Source organism: Hevea brasiliensis, chromosome 9 (genome assembly GCF_030052815.1).
Source record: "Hevea brasiliensis isolate MT/VB/25A 57/8 chromosome 9, ASM3005281v1, whole genome shotgun sequence".
Classification (NCBI taxonomy): domain Eukaryota; kingdom Viridiplantae; phylum Streptophyta; class Magnoliopsida; order Malpighiales; family Euphorbiaceae; genus Hevea; species Hevea brasiliensis.
The window spans coordinates 3,536,494-3,558,654 of record NC_079501.1 but is presented as its reverse complement, the minus strand read 5'-3'; the positions used below and the strand labels follow the sequence as shown (position 1 = coordinate 3,558,654).

The window sequence follows — 22,161 nt, the reverse complement described above, 5'->3', positions numbered from 1 at the left end:
CGCCAAAGCAGAAGAGTCAAGGACAGGAGATAAGGTGTAGTCATGGTTGACGAAATCAGCTAGTTTCTTATGCACCATGGCGTCTTTCTGTTACACCTCTAATCGTTTTCTGTGAGTTCCACCGTGTCATTCATATTTGGAACGTTTGTCAAGGTGATTAGTCATCAACTATTACAACCCACGTGTAATGCATTAATATTTTCAATTATTTGCAGAACATGTTAGGTTGTTTACTCTTTTGGGCTATGTCTTGCTGGAAGCAATCCAAATTGTTTCCCCTATATATATTCATATTTCCATTGTTGACTTAAGACATTGTTTAACAATTTCTTTTAATTAAGGGGGAAACTAAAAAATACATTTAAAAAAAAAAAGCGTTAACAAACACAATGATTATGTCTTTTTATCAAGCTCATATTTCACTTTGGGTTCTTTTTTTTTTTTGAATTCTAAATCAAAATTGTTAGGAATTATCTCAATCTCACTATTTAAAAAAAGGTCTTTATAATTGAATTTCAAGTTGAATAAAAAATCCAAATTAGATTTAAAAAAATCTCAAATCACAACTACATGGCATTTAGTTTGAAAACTTACACGGGAATAGATCCCTCTCAATCTGTGACTATAACTTTTGAAAAAAAGAAGAAATTAGCCGTTGAGTCCGGTAAAATACGAGGAAAAAGAAATTAGGTGAGAAAGAGCAACTAATGAGTCAGCGACAACTATTTTGACAGGCTGTAACAAAAAGAATTTAGAAAGACCGCCACATGGCCTTGCATTTAAATTTAAGTCTTATTTATTTATTTCATTTTAAAAAAAAAAATCTAAGTGGACCTCCACACCGCACAGTACAACAGTAGAATTCGTAAATTGCAAACAACGACTAAAAAGTGGAAACCTCTCGTTGGGCATAGTGGCCGGCCGGTTTTCTCTCTCTCTCAGCTTCACTGCTTACCTCACCCATCCGTCTTTTTTTATATAAGTTCTCCATTCTTCGCTATTCTCCTCAACATCTCTCTTTCCCTCTCTCTCTCTCTCCAACTAGCATTGTTTCTTCTTCGTTATTTATCCTCAACTTCATTAACATATACAAAAATGACAGGTTACGGCTCTTCAAGGTCGTTCCTCGGATTTTTTGCCCTCTTCACTCTTATTTTCCTTATTTTCTCCCCCTCTGTTCGTGCACAGGCTCCTGCTCCTGCTCCCACCAGCGATGGTAAGTTCGCTGGTTTTTTCTTTTTCCTAGTGTTTTTGCTTCCTTAGTGGTAGATCTGTTCCTGTTTTCTTTTACTTTCTCTACGGTTGTTTTCCTATATCTGAAATCATGAAATCCGTTTCTCCTTCTCGTTTCTGTTCAACGGCATTTTCTTTTCTTTTCTGGATCTTGTAATGTATACATTTATGTGCTTATAAATAAAAAACAAAAATTGTTTAAAATAAAAAATTATTGAAGGTTGGTTTAAATCTGCTTTGTTACAGGGACTTCTGTAGATCAAGGAATCGCCTACGCGTTGATGCTTGTTGCGTTGGTTCTCACATACCTTATCCACCCACTGGACGCCTCCTCCTACAATTTCTTTTGAATTTGTTATCTTGGAGCTTAGAGAAATGATTTTTTATTTATCTACCAGCATTGTATTTAATCAAGGGGATAAGTTTGCATTTGTTTTACAAGAATTTAATTTAATTTCGTGAATGATTACTTAGTATATTTGTTCTCCTTCCTCTGTCTCCTCACCTTGGATTCTTTTTTGGCTGTGCATTTCTTCTTCCGTAGATTTTATCTCTCTTTGCTTGTTATAATTGATAATATGTGATTTGCGATCCTGTTTTCATGCTTCTTTGATAGTCTACAAAGTCCAAACTACAACCTCTCAAGTACATTATCATCCAGTTCAGCAAATTAAGGTAGCATCTGCATTTTTGGAAAATATCATAATTTGATATGATGATTGATACACCGTGTGCCAGCTTGTGGTGAAGAGGATGTGAAACAAGGAAAATTAATATTTAATTAACGTATGTTAGGGTGAATGTGGCCGTTCGCAGCCTCCAGAATTGTCATTTTTCCGTGGAACATGACATTCCTAATTCCACGTAAAGGCAATCGAGGCTCAAGGGGAAAATTAAAAAAGGGAAGCAATCACCTGAAACCCATGATTCTACAAAATTTTTACGAAATTATTTCTCCTCACCATTATTTAAAACATAGTACTTACACAATTTTTACATGTCCTCATATCATATATGATTTTAGTCGATTGTAGTTTTAATTTAATTCTTTTTTTTTTCATTATTATTTTAGACCATTGAAGATAAGCACATAAATCAATTCAACTTAAGAGCTGCGTTTACATAGAACAACTTAAAAGAGTTCGCATTATTAAGAAACACCTATCCTGTAAATTCCAGGCCCCAAAAAGGGGATTTATTGTTGTCCAAATGGTAATGTGCTCTGCTGCTTCAACAGAATAAACTTGCACCTAAACTTTCTGCTGCGAATCAGCATCGCTAGTCGCAAGCATATTTATCCACACGTTTGGTCAATGGTAACTTCGCCCCCAATTGACGAACTGAGGGAATCAACCTCAATTAGTTTACTTGGTGTCTATGATGTAGGATATATTTGACAACTTCATAAAAGGAAACAACAATCCCAACAGAAGGACCAGCACGAGCAAGACGGGGCCCGATTCCTGTGAACAGTCCCTTCACCCCACCATCCCTGTTTGACAAGGAAATCGGGAGTCAAAAACGCACCAGGTGGCACAGAAAAGACTTAAGAGCCCACCTAATTTGGCTTTTGATATCAGGCAAGCCAGCCACAGGTGTGGCCCATAAATTTTGATACTAACATTTGTAATATCTATTTGAAATCTAAAAGAATGATAACTAGCAAAGATGTAGGTCACAAAGAAATGGCTAATTCAAAGCTCACTCAAAAGCAATAATCATGGATAGCAGATGGTGAAAAAAATAAAAATAAAAAAGCAACAACCACACAACAATTTTACCACATGATGATGGGCCTTCTTAACCAAAGATTGCCCCCTAACGCTAATTTCCATTTCATATGGAAGGATTATGAGTTTAACCCCTAGCAAATGTTACAATATCACCCTTAATAGTGCTGTCCATATAGGTAACCCTTCCATGTACTAATAGCCTCATAGAACGGTTATCAGACCAGGGGTGTTCCTATGAGAGATTCTCGCATCAATTTACTGGTCTTATACAAGTGCAATAACCACTGATGAACAAAAACAAAAACACATATAATTTCTTAGTTTTCATAAAGGAAGAACAAAAATTACCTATTTCATAGAAAGTAAAAAATAAAACTGAAGTACATACCTCCAGATTTCTCGTAATGTTTGTCTTGTAGTCATATTTAATGCCCTGGATGGATCCTTCTATTAATTGCAAACAGTACAAACAGTAAATCATGTTAGTAACAATCTAAAAATTGTGCCAAAGTCACTTAAATATTATTTGCAAGTCAATCCATTACTTGAATTTATTTGGAAGTCAACCTGTTCTGTCTAGATAACCATAATTCTTTTCCCTTTTCCCCCCTTAATTTTTTAAATTTCTTCCAAGGTTCTCAATTTCATTCCCAGTTATGATTTCTACATCCAATTTTATGGCAAAGTATCAATGCAAGGGTGAGAACACAACAATCACCCATATGGCAGCATCTCTGGTTGAAAGACATTGAAATTTTGTTAAAAGACATCATATTTATATCAAAATTTTCTCTATCCAAAAGTATTAAATTGAAGCCAATTTTTCCATACTATCATAATCTCATTCAAAACAAATGCTAAGTCATATATTAGACCAGCCAAATAAAGGATATGCATCAAACATAAAAGTTTTTGCAAGAGAGAATTTATAATGTTTTGCTCATTGATAATCAGGTCCAAATATCAAAGGAACAAGTAAGATTGCAAGAACCAGCACCAGCATTGTGGTTCTGATCAATGATCTATCTCATCTAGAACACTTCATCAACCATACGCCCTTCCTCTCTTATCTTTTATCTTATGTACCACTGTAATATGTTATCTTTTAATTTTTTGCCTTTCGTTTTTGTAAAATTTTTAGCAGAAAGAATAGGGGGTGATAAAAAAATTATCTCTACAAAAATTGTAGACGCATTTTTAACAAAGGCTGGTTTTAGAGTATTACCTCTATCTGCCTTCTGGTCCTTGCAACATCTAATGGGCACGTAGCAGCAGCTGCCAGAGTTCCTGCAACAAAACCAGCAGAAAAGTTTGCCCCAAGGACACTGGCTACCGTGGCTTCATCAGCCACAAGATCATGAATTCCTTTCCTGATCTGAAGAGAATGTACAAAAGAAAGCATCATTAAGTTCAATGTTTGTGTTGATCCAAAAACCATTGAAAATCAAGGTCTATTTTTTGAGACAAATAATGCAAACTCACAGGCTCAAGGGTTGACCAGCATATTGCAGAGAAGGGAACATCACGAGAAAGTTGTGCTCCAAGGCCAGTCCACAATATGCGATAACTTTGCCCTGTTAATAATAATTTCAATAACAATTCAAGCAGGGATGAAAACGCAAACACAGAAAGTACACAAATAAAGTATACTAATGTCAAGTGAGGCACCAACTGTACTAGTAACCAAAACAAAATAAAAGATACATTGATCAAACCAATAAGGAGTCGACTTACTCTTTTGAAGGTTGTTTGAGCTCGTAACTGGGTTGATCACCTCAATTAGTGTCTTCCACACTCCCGGAGGCTTTGCACCATTTTGGGCTTCTTTAAATGCCTATTATATAAAGAGAAGACCAAAATGAAAAGAAGTTCCAATCAAAACTAATTCTCCAAAATAAGGACATAAACCAATACCTGCATACGAGTCCTTGCCAACTCCACAGGGTAACAAGTAACGCAAGCTAATGAGCGTGCTACCGACCCTGCAACTAATGGTACATATGGTGTCAAGTCTGGAGCATTCTGATTTGTAAAATCTTCCATTAGATTCCGGAAAATGTCATAACAAGGCAAGTAGATTCCCACCTGGTTAACAATAAGTAACCAATGCGGATCAGCCAAAAATAACTTGAAAGACGTTAACTAGCTTGCAACATTATAAAGCATCCACTCCATGATTCAACAAACCATATTGATGAAAAAGAACATCCTTTTTAATAGACTTACAGTTGGCACAGCCAAAGCTAAGCTTGCATTTGTGCCTCTCCACAGTCTTCCAAATCCTTCCTGCACAAATTCACCACTGTGAAGCCTTTGAATAAGTATGTGCATGACAAACATAAATTCAACAATATGGAAATCAGATGCACCCTATAGGACAAAAGCAGAATATCTTGGCCGCATATGATGATATGAATACAAAGCTTGTAGTGCTATTGGTATTAGTTCCTATTTCGGACATATAAATCTATCAGTGGAGTATGTTTCTCATATGACATCTATGTATATTTCACAATATATTAATGTGCTATGGCCGGCTTGGTTTACAGGGTTTCTTTTGGTATTGGTTCCTATTTTGGACATATAAATCTATCAGTGGAGTATGCTTCTCATATTACATCTATGTATAGTTCACAATATATTAATGTGCTATGGCCGGCTTGGTTTACAGGGGTTCTTTTGTCCCTCGCATTCTGAATAATCATACACTAAAAACAACGGAACTCTATTCCGAGGAAATTAATGAGAAAAAACCACCAAACTCTCTGCTCCTTGATATGACAATACATATCCAAAATGATGATATATTTTCCAAGATGATTAAATAAAGATAAAGAAGTATGTAGTTCTCCACCTAATTGCAAAAAGCCACTTCATAACAGCGTTCAAGCAATTAGAAGGTTTATCCTTAGAAAAAAGATATATATAAAAACAATAAGCATTAGAAATATTTTGTAACTTTAATTTGTCTATTAATTAGCAAAAATTGCTGTATATTTAACTTCAGCAATTCCACAAACCTGGCGAATGACTTTACTGAAGACATCCAGCGTTCCCTTATACCTGTTACATTCTGAAGTGCACATTGTTTCAGAACCAGGTAGTGTATGTTTTAGACCCGGAAGCTCCTAAAATTCAAAAGCAACAGTATTCAGAACAAATTAAAGCAGACTTGCATTGAACAAAATCCTACATAATAGTCTTCAAGTTCCTTTCTTTCCTCATAAAAATACAGATAATAGTCAATCAGAGTGTTATGAGTGTTAATAGCAACAACTATACCGCATTTGCGTCCAAACATTCAGTTCCACATAATCCCTGATTAGGAACTCCAGCAGCCTGTGCTTGCAGCCTTGTCTGTAAGCAACACAATGAAGACGCATAAACGTCATAAACTTATAGCTATCACAACAAAAAGCCTCAACAAACTTTAATAGAATCAAATAAAAGCTTGCATCTACGAACCAAAACCAAGTTTTGAAAATTTTAATTGAAATAAAAGGGAGAAAATAATTGAAAACGTGGAAACGCAAGCAATTCTCAAAAGGCAAAATAAGAAGTTAAAGAAATGAAAAAAAAAAAAAGAATGAAAATTGAAAAAGAAATTGGAGCAAGCGAACACCTTGGCGACATCAAGAGGGTTAACGATGATGGCGGAGACAACGGCGGCACAAGCTGCAGAGATGGCCCTCTCCATAAAACCTAAATTGGCATCTAACGACACCGCTTTGGAATCATCCTTTTTAACAGCTTTAGAAGAAAACATTGTCTCTGAATCAGAGGAAACATTCCCATTAATATCGACTCTGGACGCCGCTGCTGCGCTAATCCACGAAGGTAGACTCTGCCTCGACCCTCCCACCATTTAGGATTTTCCTTATTTAGAATTGTCTTATTTTATTAAAAAACCCTCCGATCAATCATAAGGGACTTTGGGTTCACAAAATCATCCCATATTTGAATTTTGCGATGGAGGAGGCCAAGTTTGACACTGCTATCTACCCTTTTTTCCCCTCAATTATGGAAATTGAGTTTGGGTGAAGGGGTTGCGATCAGTTTGAATTGAATGAAAATGGAGAATATCAAAATCGGTGTTGGGGTGGTTTTAGGTTTAGTTGATATCTAGAGTTTTCTCAATTTGCATGGGAAGTAGGAGCATAACATACAGGTAGAGAAACATATGATTCGAGGCGTGGAAATAAGGGCGCCAAACAATTGGAACTGCTCCGCCTTTCAGCCTGAAGTGTACGCCTCTCCTATACACACACGTGATAGTGACACAGACAAAGAGGGCCACAATGTGGGACTGCGGAGTCTGGAGCAAAAACTCTCATTCTTACGGTTCATATCTAGATTGGGCCTCTCAGCACGGTGATTCCCTAGCCCAACACGTGGGTTGCCAGCAAACTTTTGCTGGTTTAGAGCAGCTAAAAAGATGTCTGTTTTGGATACTACACTGCAATAGTATCATTTGAATCGCTGATAAATGTAGATTTCTTTACATAAAGTACGTAAAATTCATATCAATTAATCAACGGTATAGATTAAACAGTCTGGTTTTGCTAAAAAATTCGAGTCGGGAGTGGAACACGGGATGGAGAATAAAGTGCCAAAGAGCTATCTTGGAGTAGGAGTAAAGTTACATGGAAAAATCATCCCAACCCTCGTTCTTTCTATACAATTAAAAAAACAATAATCAACCCACGAGAATTAAAACTGTGTACAACAATAAAACGATGAGAATTGATGGAGTTGGAGTAAGAATTCATCATTCATCTTCATCCCCTTCCATAGAAAACATCCAGATGTCTATCCGTGAGGGAAGGTACGGTTTGTTTAATTGGTGCGGCAGCTGATTCCACAAATGAACTGCAATACTGTTGTTTTCTCGCATGACAAAGCCTCACTGTCGATGAAATGCTTGCTGAAACCACAACCAATTTGGCTGCCACCCCAATTGCCTTCTGCCAGTTACAGGGACCAAATAGAATTCCGATGCAAAAACTGACGAACCTACTTCTTGTCCCCTTTTCCTTGTTATTGTGGATATTAGAATCCGCTTTGTTCTTGATTTCCCCATTCCAGTTCAAATCAAAATCAGTGATCTTTCCATTGTTAAACCAAGCATTCAGCTCTTTCACTACATCAAGAGATCTTCCTGGAAATTGTTTCACTTTTTCGATTAGGATTATTCTGCTCTCTTCTAAGCGATTAAGGGCTGCATGCGTATCTATTATCTGCCAAGATCTTAATCTCTGCATAAGGATTAAACCAATCAATATGAAGATAATCAACAGTCCGGGGATAATCAACAGTTCATTTGTCCTTTTCTCTTCATGGATTGAACGACTTTGAAATTGAATTTATTATTTATTTTGTAATGGCATTAATGCGATGGAAGCCAGAAAATAAATCAATAATTTACAACTGCAAGTGGCTTGCAGAATATGTATGCAATAACACAATAAATAATACTACCAAATAACTCCAGCTATTGAAACTTATTCAAGGAATAACAATTCTAACATGGAAAATTATTGAAATTTCATAATCAAATAATTGAAATGGGAAAGTTTATGCAAGTCAGAGACATTTTGCTTTCACTGGCTAGTATCTTATACGTATTAATTCAGAGTTATCTGAATCTGAGAATGAATCAATTCTCTTGGAGTTGAAAGTAAACAATAGCGAAAATTGGTTGTTTGTGGGGTGGTGGTGGATTGTGGTGGGGGTGTGAAAGTCTGAATTTTGTCCAGCAGATGCAAAACCAAACAGCTATTTGTCAGAAAATAGGAAAGAGAAAGAGAGAATATTGATGTACCTGTAAAAGCATAAGCACGTCCCCAACTTCCCTTAATGAATCTCTAATGGCAATCAATCTCTCCCTCTCCTGAACTGATGTCTCTGCAATGTGACAGAGACGACCATTCTCTGAACACAGCCTGCAGAAGCTGTAGCAGTCTCTGATTTCATCAGACAGGCCATCTTGCAGAGCCCCTGCTCTCTCTATGAGAGCCTGAAGGCTCCCCTTCAACTCCATCAAAAATTATAAGCACCCCACCAATCGAAACTCTATCTCTATGATCTTTTCAGGCTTTGTCAGGTCTTCCCATTTGTTGCTGAGACCATTTGTAGGCCTATTTTTTTTTTTTGGTTTGCATTTGGTAGTTCATCAGAACAAATCATTTTGTCTTTCCTTATTATTTCTTTTTATTTTGTGGGTTTGCTTTAAACGAAGCTCCATATGCAAGCGAAAGGTTTGGCTGTTTATGTAACTTTATGCCCCACAATCTCCTTTCATTTCATCACATTCACATGCTGTCTTGTATGCCATGCATGTCTTCATCATAACATAACATAATTTCCTTTTTCTTTTCTAATTTAATGAGTTTAATGAGTTTTCAAGCAAATTTTAAGATTTTTATGAATGAAACATTTGTGTTAAGGTGTGTGAAAGCATTTGAATTGATGATGGAAGCATGCTGAATTATGGCATCCCACAACCTGTGATCATCCAATAAGCATGGTTTCCTTGGGAGGATCCCCTCAGACCCCACTGAGAAGAGAAGGTTAGAGTGAGGAAAGCCTATGAGCCCGGTTCGTTGGGTGATGAGTGTTGGCTCAACTAACCTCTGACTGAACTCTGATGGACCCAACTCTAATCATGCTCATAACCACAATGAGCTGGGCTCCCTGTCCCTCACCCACCACCTGTGTTATTAAATTAGGCTCAGATGTTGACGACTAAGAGATTAAATAAATGGATAATGATTCAATTAATGAATAATTAAAAATTAATTAAATATAATACTTATTAATACAAGTAATATAATTAATTAAATTTTAATTATTTAAAATAAAAATTTAACATTTATTAAGTTATATTTAATAAATTTTAATAATATTTTTAAATTTTATATAAAAGTACTTAAGCAATATAATGCATAGAAATTTTTATAAATGTATAATTCTCTTTTTAATATTTATAAAATATTAAGAATATATTAAAATATAAAACACATAGCTATCAAGTTAACTTAATTAATTTTGATTTTAAAAACTTTTATGATATTTTAAATTCAATTTTTTACACCAAAAATTGAAAAAAAATAGATTTTATTGAATAATTAAATAGGTCGAGTCACACCGAATTACAGTAGGTTACAGATTTAACTATCGGATCCACTGAATTACTTTCTTATTTGGTTCAATTACAAACCCATACCAATTTAAAAGGTGATTCACCAATTCACTGATTCAACCGATCGATTCAATCCAAATTTAATAACTATGCCCACCACAATGCCCTTAACCATATCCCATTGATCAGTGATTCGAGTATTGATTAGCTTTGTCTGATTGATTGGTCGGTCAAATTTTAAAAGCTACAATTTATATGTACATATATTTTTAATAAGATATATATTGTGTGCACATATTTAATTTTTTTTTAATTAATATTTTGGTATTTAAGATTTAATTTTACAATATAAGAAAATGAAATGTCGATATTTTTCTTTCTACGTCCCATCTTTAAAAAAAAAAGTAAAAGAAAATTTATAAAAATTTCAAATACACTAAAAAATAATGCACATTTTCCTCACATATTTATAGTTATTTCATGTTCTAATAGAAAGTGAAAGTTTTATTAATTGCTTCTAAAGCACTTACTCTTTCTTGTTTACTATTAAATAGTATAATATAATTGAGAATATGTGAGTATATAATACACTAAAAATTAATGCATCGAAAATATATTAAAAAAAAATTGAATCTTATTTTCATATAAAGGAGAAATTTTATATTTATTTGAACAAATTTTATTTATTTATTTATTTATTTATAAATTACTCATTAATTTATCATTTAATATAATTATCCTGAAATTACTGTGGTAGTAAATAATTTCTCCTGAGAGGGAAGTATGGGACCGTAGAGAGCGCATAAGTTGCACCCTGACTGGCCAAGGACCCACGGTTCACGGATCATCTCTGAAGAAGCCAATTTGAAAAGCACATGAGCACTATTGCCCCACTATGCGCTTTGCCCCACTAGATTTCTTCACCTGAAACGACGTCGGTTGGCGGTAGCCTTCAATCACTGTTATATCTGATTCACCAAATACGCCATGCATATGAATGGGATAGGACGTTTAAAATTTATTTTTTTATAATTAAAAATAATTAAAATAGACATAATTAGCATATTTATGTTTATTTTTTTATTAATTTGACTTAAATTAAAATCTCTTAATTTGTACTTTTTTATTAAAACTCTACACTATACTTTTTCACAATCTAAATCCTCAATTATGCATATTCTTACAATTTAATAAATTTATTCGTTTCATATAATGAAATAGATAAATTAACTCATGACTTTTGTTAAAAAGTTTAATAATGTTATCAAATTTTAAAAATATCTTATCTCATTCTTAAATTTTTATAATTTACTAAATTTAAAAAGATGAAATACATAAACAAAAATTTCTATTTTTTTTTACGTCAATTTTAGTACTTATTTTCACTTTAGTTGAATTACCACTTAATTTTTCAAATAAAAGTCAAAATTAAAATATACCTTTATTAGTTGAAAATAGATTTAAAAAAAAAAATGAGACACGACAAACAGTTGCGCAAAAGGACTGTCAAATCAATATTTGATTTTGTCGTCCCATCGCAGATTTTTTACTGAAACTTTTTTGGCCTGTAGTTGGTGCTCAGCTCTTAACTTTTATTATTATTTTTAAATTCTGTTATGGCCTGCCCTGCAGTGGCCGCGGTTAAACGACGGCATTTAACATGTGGTCAAATACCGGAAAGGGGAAACAAGAAGAGGTAAATTTCAATGACAACATTTACCAAATGAATTTCTTGATTGGCCATCAAGAAAAGCAGATGTGGGGACCAATCGGACGGGCAAACACGACTGCAATTACAAAAATGAGGCCATGGAGTGGTCGGTTATGTCAATGTAACTTGTTACTGTACCGATATATCAGATTGAGGGGGGAAAAAAAATGCAAGTGGGTCTCTGTTTTTTCTGAACTTCTATGACAAAATTATCACCACTAACCTTTTTGTAATATCTTTGACCATAGCTACTACAAAAAGACGCACCTGTCTCTCATGTCCTGGGTACTGATTCTTGGCCGGGGGGATTCAAGCACGCCGGGATTTCACCTCTAAGGCAAGCTGGCTCTGGCCTGCCATGTATTAATTGGCAATCCTAGAAAAGCCATGCTCTGCTACTCGTAGTCTAGGCAACTATTTTATTCACCCTTGCCGAGATGTCGTTGTAAGACTTTCTTTTCTTTTCTTTTCTTCTTCCCTTGTTTTATCGTGCCCGAGGCACACAGAGAAATGGTTTTCAACTTCAACCGAATATTATCCCCTCTGGCCAGTGTCGGCGGACTAAGCATAACCCTTTGTTACAGTGTAGGCTCTGTTTGCCCCATTACCTTTCTAAGTAGAAACCTCATAAGCATTAAGACTCTTCACTTTTTATATGTAAAAACAAAGGGAAAAAAAACCACATTTTACCATGTTAAATTAGTAAACAGAATCTCCAATTGGACTATAGTATCATAAAAATTAGAAATATTTGTTTGGAAAAGGAATATCTTACACGAGCGCATGATATTTTTGAGACAAGAAACGCCAAACACACATTCACAATTGGAATGGGTTTTGGAATGGCTAGCAAAACGCAGAAAGAGAGTGTGGTCATCGAGTGTCCAAGGTGGCCAACCCTTGAACATGGAAAACCACTTTAGCCACTTGGCCGGCAGCCTTTTGAGTCTCCGCACCGCGCCAATACAAAATGGGGGAAAAAAATATCTAACCAATCAATCCAAATCCTTGAACAATATTTTTAACTCAAAATCCGAATTTATAAACTACGGAGGAGCTATAAAAATAAAAATTTTACAGGTATTTGCATTGCCACTCTTTGCATTCTCATGGAGAATCTAAAAAAAATAAAAATAAAAATGCAGCAAAGTATCCAAAACTCCACTCGGAATTTACCCAACTCCCCATTTACCCAATTTTGCAAGCTTTGCTTTAGCACTCAAAAGTACTCATCCACGTTCCATAAACATGACCCAAAATCTCCATCTATATGGACTCCAACATCCGTAAAATCTTCTCTTAATATTGTATCTGGTATAACACATTCATCGAAAAATATTGGAGGATGATTCTCAAATTCTATCAACTCTTTGAGACAATAATCAACTGGATCTTCTTCCTTTGCACCCTCGTCGGGTCTCCAATCATTTCCCTCTATTTGCTGATCAAATCTCCAATCTTTAATCTCTTCAACCGCTCTGCTACCATTACCCTCCAAAACTTGTGGCTCATTCACAGCTTCTTCAGTGTACTGAAATCTAAGAACAGAAGTCGGAGAACTCAGACCATGAGACTCCTTACTAAAATCATACCCAGCAATATCAAAATCCGGGGGCGGGGTTCTCACCGACGGTTTTATGAAATTGGTGAGAGCATTAGGCCCTTTAATCTTGATGGCAGCTTTGTCGTACATCATTGCAGCTTCCTCTGCGGTGTCAAACGTCCCTAACCATACCCTTGTTCGACGGTAGGGATCCCTAATCTCAGCGGCAAATCTTCCCCATGGCCTTTGTCGAACACCCCGATACTTCTTACCCTCTGGATAATACCGCTGTTTTTTATTGTTTTTCCTCGGTGGTTGTTGACCCGAATTTGAGCATTCACCAGTTACATATCCCACACGATCTTCAATTCTTATCTCGTTGATGTGTTTCTTGATGACTCGTTGATGAGCGAATACTGGGTCTTCATCCTCGTCGCTGGAGGAGTCTGTTGCGTCACCATCTGTAACATGAATCCGAACTATTCTGATGGAGTTTGAGTCATTGCATTTAACGAGCTTACTAGTGACCGTTTTGTGCTCGGAGTACTTGACCGAAGACGATTTCATCATCGCCAATAGCATTAAAGTTAGGAAGGAGAGAGAGAGAGAGAGAGAGAGAGAGAGAGAGAGAGTGAGCACAGAGATTGGTATAAAGAAGGAGATAGAGGGAGTTTGGGAAGTTTTATAGGAGGATCCTAGATGGGCCTACCTTAGTAAAAAAAAAAAAAAAAATTATTCCCTATGTTTTTTCAATCCGAGATTGAAATAGTGGAAATTGAAATCTTAATTAGTAGTTTAGTAATTGGTTAAATTAATTGGTTTTGAATTCCCGCAAAGCCTACAGCCGGAGATTCCGGTACCACCGAAGATCCCAAGCGAGTCGCCGCATTTCCATTGGACACGCTTGATTCTCGACACGTGGTATCTTGGCCCGGTAAAACTGCTCGATCCTCCTATTCAACTTGGTCCTCAAGCATCAATTGTCAACTACCACGCGCTAACGCTTTTCGTGTCAAACAAACAATAAAATCACGTCAGTTAATACTTAACTTTGATAATGACGCGGGGTTGGCTGGTCAGTTTCTTATTACAGTCTGTCAGAAAAAGCAACCTGACGGTCTTGTGAAGTTAACAATTGACACTACTCTCGATGTATCTAATACGTACGTCACATGTGAGGGTGAGACAGACATTACTATTTCTGTTGTAAACGTTGGTGATAAATATCATTCGGTCACAGTCACAGCAGAGAGTTTGTTGACCAATTAGCAGATTAACTTAAAAAACAGGTTTTAATTTATTACTACAGATCTATAATGGAGTATTTTATGGATGTTAGTCCAATACTTATTTTTTTTCTTGTCCATCAAGCATCTCTATCTGATTTGCCTTTTTGGGTTCTTACCAGTGCAATTTTTTATTTAAATACAAATTCCATTAAAAAAAAAAGTTCAATAAGCATGCCTGTAAATTAATGGCCCTTAATTATTTTTAATCTTTAAATTAATGACCCTTAATCATTTTTAAACAAATGGGTTCAGAAGTACAAAATTTATTAAATTTAACATTTATTAGCAAACTTGATCTTATCATCTTCATGAGCCTACTACAAAAAATTGATGCCCTCCGGTCTTCATAACTCCTAATTTTTAATAAAATTACAAGGAAGAAGAGCAGCGATTGATTCAAGAATTAACCATCAATGGAAAATTAAGGAGAGCTTGATTGGTTTCCAAGGACAAGAATCAAATGGTTGTCCACAGGGATAGTAATACTCTTTTTTCCATACGACCACAGGCCAGCGAAGACAGAGAAATCGGATCTTGAGAATTAAAGATCAGAGAAGCAGTTGGGTGGAAGGGGAGGATCAGAGGAATTGGTTTGTCCTTCAAGTGACCTTTGCTTAATTCTTTCTATTTTATTTTAGTTTTTTATATAATTCATTGGGCTTAGAGGAGGCAATGACCAACTGTTCAATTGTTCTACTATACATCTCCTTAGCTGACAAAAGTTCATCGAGAGTCAATTGCAGAGTTGAGTTCATCTGTTCTATATGAAAGACAACTTGAAATAAACTTGCACGATAATTGCTTGCGTTTAAAAGCATAATAATTAGTAAACTACGAAAAGCCCAAATAACGAATAAGCCTACCACTTCACGAGTAATTTTCCCACAGGACATCAAGGTTACTTCATATAATCCAATAGAAATTCTATACTTTTTACAAGCAAATATTTTGTTTAACAATTTTTTTTTTTTTTCAAATTTCATATACACCATCAGTTGCTGTGCTACAATCAGCAACTTCATTACTTGTCTAAACTATCCACCCTAGCAAGCATAGCAATGGGTGCCTAAACCCAAAACACATTGTGTTGTAAAAGAGCAATTTTCTTTTTTGACATCTCTAAAACTGTAAATTGAATCGTCAGCAAATGAAAAAGCCTACAACACCATGCATGGAATTGAAATGAGCAAAAGATCCACATGACCACCACTAAGTATCGAGGAGGTCAAATATTTCCCACAACCACCAGTGAGCGTAGGAAAATTTGCCTACGAAGTACTATGACAGCATGAGACCCTACATGCACTCATTTAAATCTTCATGGACACAAAACAAATGGTATATTGAACAACTACAATCTTTCACATTCAAGATCATTTTCCATACCAATAACCTAACATCTTGTTTTCATGGGGTGAACTGTATAAATCTATTCTTCACTTTTTCAATGTAAGAGTAAAGAAACGGATCACACACATCATTTATACATAACAATGATTTGACTGATATCCTAAATCTCCCAACCACAAAGCACTAGCCCATTGCATGCTTCTGGGTCCAGCTCCTAGCAGTTGCCTCGTACTTGGCCCTATCTGTCTTGTACATATGAGCAATTTCTGGCACCAAGGGATCATCTGGGTTTGGATCCGTCAACAGTGAACATATAGAGAGCAACACCTGAAAAACAAGACAATAACCCTTCCCACCTACTTAAAAAACAGCAATAACAAAACACACAGGTGAAAATTTACCAGATATTTGTGTGTGTGCGTGTGTGATTGCTGTGTCTTGTGTGTATTCAACAAATGGTGGAGAGCTAACCCAACAGAAACTCAATGGAAATCCTAATGATTGGCGTCAGGAAAATTATTGTAAACACATTTTGATATAGGACCTTTCACCTTGTATAATTAATTTATGTTTTATTGGCAAACAAAACACTGGATTTAAGATGCTACATTGGATTAATTGATCAGATGCACACCCATCATCCGGATTTCTGCACCAAAACTAAGTGGGTGGCAATATGCAGGATAAAAGGCCATCGCAATGTGCAACATTTTCCTATTAGGACAACCTCAGACACATGATAGAATCATGCGTTGAGGACAATTAATTCTTCTACACCACTACATCAACCATGATTTATGTGCACAATGAATAAGTGAGACCCCTTATTCAGAAGTCCATCAAATTTAGGAGACATGTCAATAATACTAATTTCCAATGTCCATGCCTATCTTGTTTGACAGAAATTCAAACCTAATGGGAATTAGGTGATAAGAAGTCAGAACCTTGGATATTGTCAGGGCAGGGCTCCACTGCTCCTTTAGAATGTCGAGGCAAATGCTGCCATTACTGTTGATATTTGGATGAAAAACCTTTGTCCTAAATGCAACCTGCGTGAAACAAAAAGATAAGAAACTACAATTAAGGTACAAAAAATTTACACATGTATAAGTTTCATGCTATTAAGACTCTGATTGAAAATATTATTAAGCCTGATTGCCATTTCTGTTTAGGTACGCCAAATTTATACATGTATAAAATACATAGGAATTTCATATACAGTGAGTTTTGGCAATCACAAGCTTAAGAACTCTGCAGCATATTAGATATTGCTCTGATGAAACTTCCATATACCTCACTGCCTTGACTTTTCATCACATCAGGAAACGGAATGTCAAAAGTTTTAAGAGGGAGACATGAAATGACATGAAAATTGCAACAATTTTTCATGTATACGCATTTAGTTAACTTCACTACATTAAAATTTCTCATACAATTGTTTACACTTTAGTGTTTTATTAAGCGCAGGTGTTGGTTTCTTCTCTGTTAAAATTAAATAGTTATTATGTCACTAATCTTTACACAAGTTTTTTCAGAGAAATTTTCTGGTAGAGGGGGATTGGAATATTCAGAGACATTTCAAAGAACAAAGTCATCTATGAAGCAAGCACATGCCTACAGCAAGAAGGAAAAAGAAAGAAAATAAAGACTTGATATCATACCTTTGGTGGCTTAAATGGATAGTCAGGAGGAAAATGAATAGTAACTAAAAATACACCCCCAGAATAAGGGCTGTCAGGGGGACCCATTATTGTTGCTTGCCAGTGAAACATGTCTTCAGCTACAGGGCCTGACAAAAAAATTGACCAGGTATTTCTTAAGGAACTCCATAATAAAAACAAAAAGACAACTCCCTGTATGCTGCATTAAAGCCATTCTTTTGGTTCTAGCAGAAATAATATTAGAAATATGAAGATGACTCACTGAAGCAAATTACTAGCTACCATTGAGATGACTGTAAAAAAGTATGCTAAATTCTATCCAGCTATAAGCCTATAACCAGTGGGAAAACTATGATGCGACTATTTACCATAGTTATCAAAGACGCACCAGGTGAGGCAAGCAGCCTCTGGAACACAAAGGCGGGTGATTTAACAGAGGTACACCCAGACACTGATGAAGGTCAGCTCATATAAAAGATCCAGAACCAAAAAAATAAAAACAAAAAAGGTTTTCTGCCTCCCAAGTCTCACTATCAGCAGAGAAGATGAAGAACCTGATAGGTGCTGGGCCTGCTGGCTGCTGTGGCATAATATCTGCGATTGAGCCAGCTATTCACATTTTTTTTCGGTGCTTTCTTCTTCCTTCCCCCCTCTCTCCTCCATCCACTTGGGCTTTCCTCCTCCTCTTTGATTCCTTCTTTTCCTTCAGCTTTCCTCAATTGTGCCATCAATTTCTCCTGAGCTGGTGCCTGGTTTGGCCCTATTTTAAACAACCATGCTCTGATTGATGTATTTTTGTTTGGACTTTGATTTCTCTGGTAGTCTGGTGTGTGCAGGTGGGTGGGTGTGTGAGTCCTCCTAAATGATTTGTGACGCTTGAGCAATTGTGTTTTAGTTTTAAGACATTAATATCTATAATTTGGAAAATAGTATAATTTTTAAGACATTTATATCGCATTTATTTACTAGTTAGAATTTGAAAAATAGTATGATTTTTAAGACATTATATCTATAATAATTTAGTTTTATTTATTTGAATTGCAAAAACATCATCACTTGTCTATTTGACTGTTAAATATTATATGGTATTGATATAGATAATTATTTTATATTTTATTTTATTTTTTGCATCTTGCCTTACTCAGGCACACACCTGCGCCTTGTGCCTACGCTCCAAGACCCTTAGGCGCCTTTTTGCTCATGGCACCTTTACTAACTATGCTATTTACTCACCACATACAGCATTAAATTAGTATGAAATGATAACAGCCTCTCTGTTGGCAAGAAAACAGCCTGGTAACTAGATATATATCTTAGACGTCAATAAAAGTTCTAACACTAATAACCTGAATGTTTCTATATTCCAAGGGATGCTCAATAATATAGGAAAAGAAAAGCATCCTTAATGTTACAAAATTAAAGTATTTATTAATTTCCTAGAAATATAAACTGTAAGGAGAAGAGTATAACTGATAAGAGAAGCATAGCAAACAAACAAAAATAATACTGAAAATGATGGACAAAATAAAATGAAGAAATGAAAGGACTACAGAACTCCAATAAACAAATTGTAAGATAAAATCCCCATACCTAAATCAATCAGTAATTAACATGGCCAATATGTAATGACAACGGTATTCCAACAAGTATATTATCAAGCATTATGGACAACAGACTGCTATCATTGAGGTTAATTTCATAGAAATGCACTGAAGCATCACTGGACCAACAGCACAATTTTATTAAACCACACTTATGACTTACCAAAGAGAAAATCATTCAAATCATTGGAGAAAAATAATATCAAACAGAATATGAATGCCCATTAATCCGGTAAGGCCAGTCATACAAGACAAGATTTACCTTGCCATTGGAGTAAATTCCACTATGCAGTTACACAATGGATGATATTACAAATGCATACACCTGGAAGGCAAAGCTTTTGTAACCCAAACATGTTATATGTACACATGTACGACAAATTTTGGTAGAACATGAATTTTTTATAAAAAAAAAAAAAAAAAAAAAGTTTGTAAACCTTTTTGAACCATCACACAAGTTCAAACACAAAAAAACAGCAAGCAAAATTATCAAGATGTAGAGATAACACTTAAGATAACATCCAAGGAGGACCGCGCCCCACACACACCCCACCCCATCCCCACCTCTTCCTCTTCTCTGAAGAGTGCCAAGGTCAAAAGATGCCTCATAATGAGGAAACAAAAAAAAAAACTCTACTCATGTACCACAAAATCAATTGCTTTACCTTATCTTTTCATATATTACTACTGTGTTTTCATTTTTTTCAACCCCCACCACTATAATAATTGCCCAACCAACATATGTTTTGTTTATCATTGCATCATTATTGACATGTTAATCGCTTCTCCGTGTATCTAGATTCTTGAATCATAGTTGATATCAGCAAGCAGTATTAAACTAACGAATTAGGCAAAGATCAATCCACCAAATCACAGAAAGGATATTGATTTTATAAGCTTTAATCGTTGCCATCCATAACAAGTTAATGACATTTACAGTGCCAATCAAGGCTTGCGTGTCTATGGTCTATAAGTATAATTGCCCGATTAGATCAAACTGTTCGAAATCTTGATTTCGTTCAACAAATTCTTCCATTTCAAAGGCATGAACGAAATCATCCCCAACAATTTTTTTTTAAAAGAAAAAATACATATCAGTTTTAGCAAACAACCTTGCAAACAAAAATACTAGCATATCTCAAATAATCCGAAGAAAAAAAAATCAAAGATGAAGAATGATGAGATTTATGACCACAGATAGATGTACGAATACAAGTGAATTTACATAAAAGTGAGAGAGAGAGAGAGAGAGTCTATCATACCAGCACTGCAAGAGGTAGGAGGATCCTTCTGGAGATCCTTGAGCTCCTTCAAGATCCGCTTCGAAGCCATGAGCAAACCTCGAGAATAGCCTCTGAACGAGAGAGAGAGAATATAGAACAAACTTGACGAAACGCCCGACAGGGCAAGCTTAGAGATACAAAAAGGAAGATGTGTGCCGTGGGAAGATTAATATGTACTCATATATATTAGTTTTATAAATTATAAAATAAATATTATTTTTATAATAACTTTCATCCTTAAATGCTTTAATTAAAATTTTAAAATTATATCAAGAAAATGGTAATTTTTATATAAAAAAATATATGTAAAATTGTAAATATATTATAAAATAATATATAATTAATAATAAATTTATCTATATTTTAAAAACATATTTCTTAAATTTAATTATTTATTTATTACTTTAAAATTAATTTACTATTTTACATATTAACCTTACATGAAATTACCATTACATATTATTAGAGAAATTGCAAAATGCAAGTGAATGGTTGCGGGTTACTTTGGATGTTTTCTTGGACCATTTACACTTTATAGCCGCTTGACTTTTAAACGACCGAGTCACAATCGTTGGTTCACTTGTAAATCGTAATGGGTACGTGGAAGTTACTATTAAGCCGGTTTTGCATAGCTGTAATTGGGAAAATATTTTTTAAAATATATTAATTAAAAATAATTTAAATTAAATTTAATAAATTTTAATTATAAGAATAATGAAATAATAAAATATAAATTTTCAAACAGTTTTTTTTTTTTAATATCATATAGAATGATTTTTTTTTTCTAAAAAGTTAATTTTGACCTTTAAATCTCATTATCAATATTAAATAGATATATATTTTTTCTGTTTCTAGAATTTCTTTTTTCAATGTGTTGAATGAAAAGTGAAGAAATAATTTAGAGATTATTAAAATTATTTTGATGTAAACAACATATACCATAATAGCTTGAAAATGTATGAGTTATGTTTATTTTAATATATCATAATAGTCGAATGCAGTCTAATTTCATATACAATGTGTATTTACGTGAATATTTAGAATTTTTCTGGACATTAGAAAATACAAGCAGATTGTTTGTACCACTAATTTAATTAAAATGTAAGCTTGTAAAAACACTAATTTTCATTTCCAATATGAGGAGCTGTGATGGTTTTATCCCAATATTCCTTGATAAAAAGCCAATTCCTTAACTACATAATTTTACGAGCTCTTTTATTTCAGTACCGGTTATTTATCTGTTTATAAGAAAGGTCTATTGAACTTGAATTTTCTTCACAAAGAAAGAAATTAAGGAGTTGGGTCTAGATTAATAATGGCAGCCATGACAATTATGCTTCTCCTAACTTGATATAGCAGTCCCCTAATGCCCCCGAAAAATAAAACTAAGATGTTATACCTTGCTTCTCCTTCTTCTTCCCTCTCTCTTTTTTTTTTTCAATTTAATTTTTTTTTTAATTCTGTTTCTTTCAGTGGAAAAGAAAATGCAAGAATGGCAACCTAACAAGGGACGGGAATCCGAGAGCCCCACCCTCATTTGCAATTGCAGCCCCACCGCTCCGATAAGATTCTTCATTCTTCACCAGAAAAAAAAAATATATCAAATAGATAAGAAA

At 34.8% G+C, this 22,161-nt stretch overlaps 5 protein-coding genes across 6 annotated transcripts; 1 reads left to right on the top strand and 4 right to left on the bottom strand.

Annotated features, from left to right (window-relative positions):
- The first annotated feature begins 909 nt into the window (after nucleotides 1-909).
- Nucleotides 910-1,720, top strand: LOC110644723 (arabinogalactan protein 20). The gene is made up of 2 exons (XM_021797642.2): nucleotides 910-1,216; nucleotides 1,480-1,720. Exons 1-2 carry the CDS (start codon nucleotides 1,096-1,098, stop codon nucleotides 1,581-1,583), a joined length of 225 nt encoding a protein of 74 aa, XP_021653334.1. The 5' UTR covers nucleotides 910-1,095; the 3' UTR covers nucleotides 1,584-1,720.
- A 589-nt stretch (nucleotides 1,721-2,309) lies between these two features.
- LOC110644719 (mitochondrial carrier protein MTM1) lies at nucleotides 2,310-7,266 on the bottom strand. The gene is made up of 10 exons (XM_021797640.2): nucleotides 6,589-7,266; nucleotides 6,249-6,323; nucleotides 5,987-6,094; nucleotides 5,193-5,252; nucleotides 4,881-5,051; nucleotides 4,701-4,800; nucleotides 4,449-4,540; nucleotides 4,192-4,341; nucleotides 3,355-3,413; nucleotides 2,310-2,725 (listed from the first exon to the last, which is right to left on the bottom strand). Exons 1-10 carry the CDS (start codon nucleotides 6,829-6,831, stop codon nucleotides 2,593-2,595), a joined length of 1,191 nt encoding a protein of 396 aa, XP_021653332.2. The 5' UTR covers nucleotides 6,832-7,266; the 3' UTR covers nucleotides 2,310-2,592.
- Nucleotides 7,267-7,563: 297 nt separating this feature from the next.
- On the bottom strand, nucleotides 7,564-9,193 carry LOC110644720 (uncharacterized). Its single transcript, XM_021797641.2, has 2 exons — nucleotides 8,788-9,193; nucleotides 7,564-8,221 (listed from the first exon to the last, which is right to left on the bottom strand). The coding sequence occupies exons 1-2, from the start codon at nucleotides 9,004-9,006 to the stop codon at nucleotides 7,745-7,747; spliced, it is 696 nt and encodes a 231-aa protein (XP_021653333.2). The 5' UTR covers nucleotides 9,007-9,193; the 3' UTR covers nucleotides 7,564-7,744.
- Nucleotides 9,194-12,836: 3,643 nt separating this feature from the next.
- Nucleotides 12,837-14,041, bottom strand: LOC110644706 (ethylene-responsive transcription factor CRF6). Its single transcript, XM_021797613.2, has one exon. The coding sequence runs from the start codon at nucleotides 13,941-13,943 to the stop codon at nucleotides 13,038-13,040; it is 906 nt and encodes a 301-aa protein (XP_021653305.2). The 5' UTR covers nucleotides 13,944-14,041; the 3' UTR covers nucleotides 12,837-13,037.
- Nucleotides 14,042-15,973: 1,932 nt separating this feature from the next.
- LOC110644718 (ubiquitin-conjugating enzyme E2 28) lies at nucleotides 15,974-20,711 on the bottom strand. Of its 2 annotated transcripts, XM_058152467.1 has the most exons (5): nucleotides 20,525-20,675; nucleotides 18,216-18,421; nucleotides 17,662-17,789; nucleotides 16,945-17,049; nucleotides 15,974-16,327 (listed from the first exon to the last, which is right to left on the bottom strand). In XM_058152467.1, exons 3-5 carry the CDS (start codon nucleotides 17,770-17,772, stop codon nucleotides 16,184-16,186), a joined length of 360 nt encoding a protein of 119 aa, XP_058008450.1. In that variant the 5' UTR covers nucleotides 17,773-17,789; nucleotides 18,216-18,421; nucleotides 20,525-20,675; the 3' UTR covers nucleotides 15,974-16,183. The 2 variants fall into 2 exon arrangements, with proteins under 2 accessions (XP_058008450.1, XP_021653330.1); XM_021797638.2 differs by lacking the exon at nucleotides 18,216-18,421 and having other exon boundaries at nucleotides 20,525-20,711.
- Nucleotides 20,712-22,161: the final 1,450 nt, after the last annotated feature.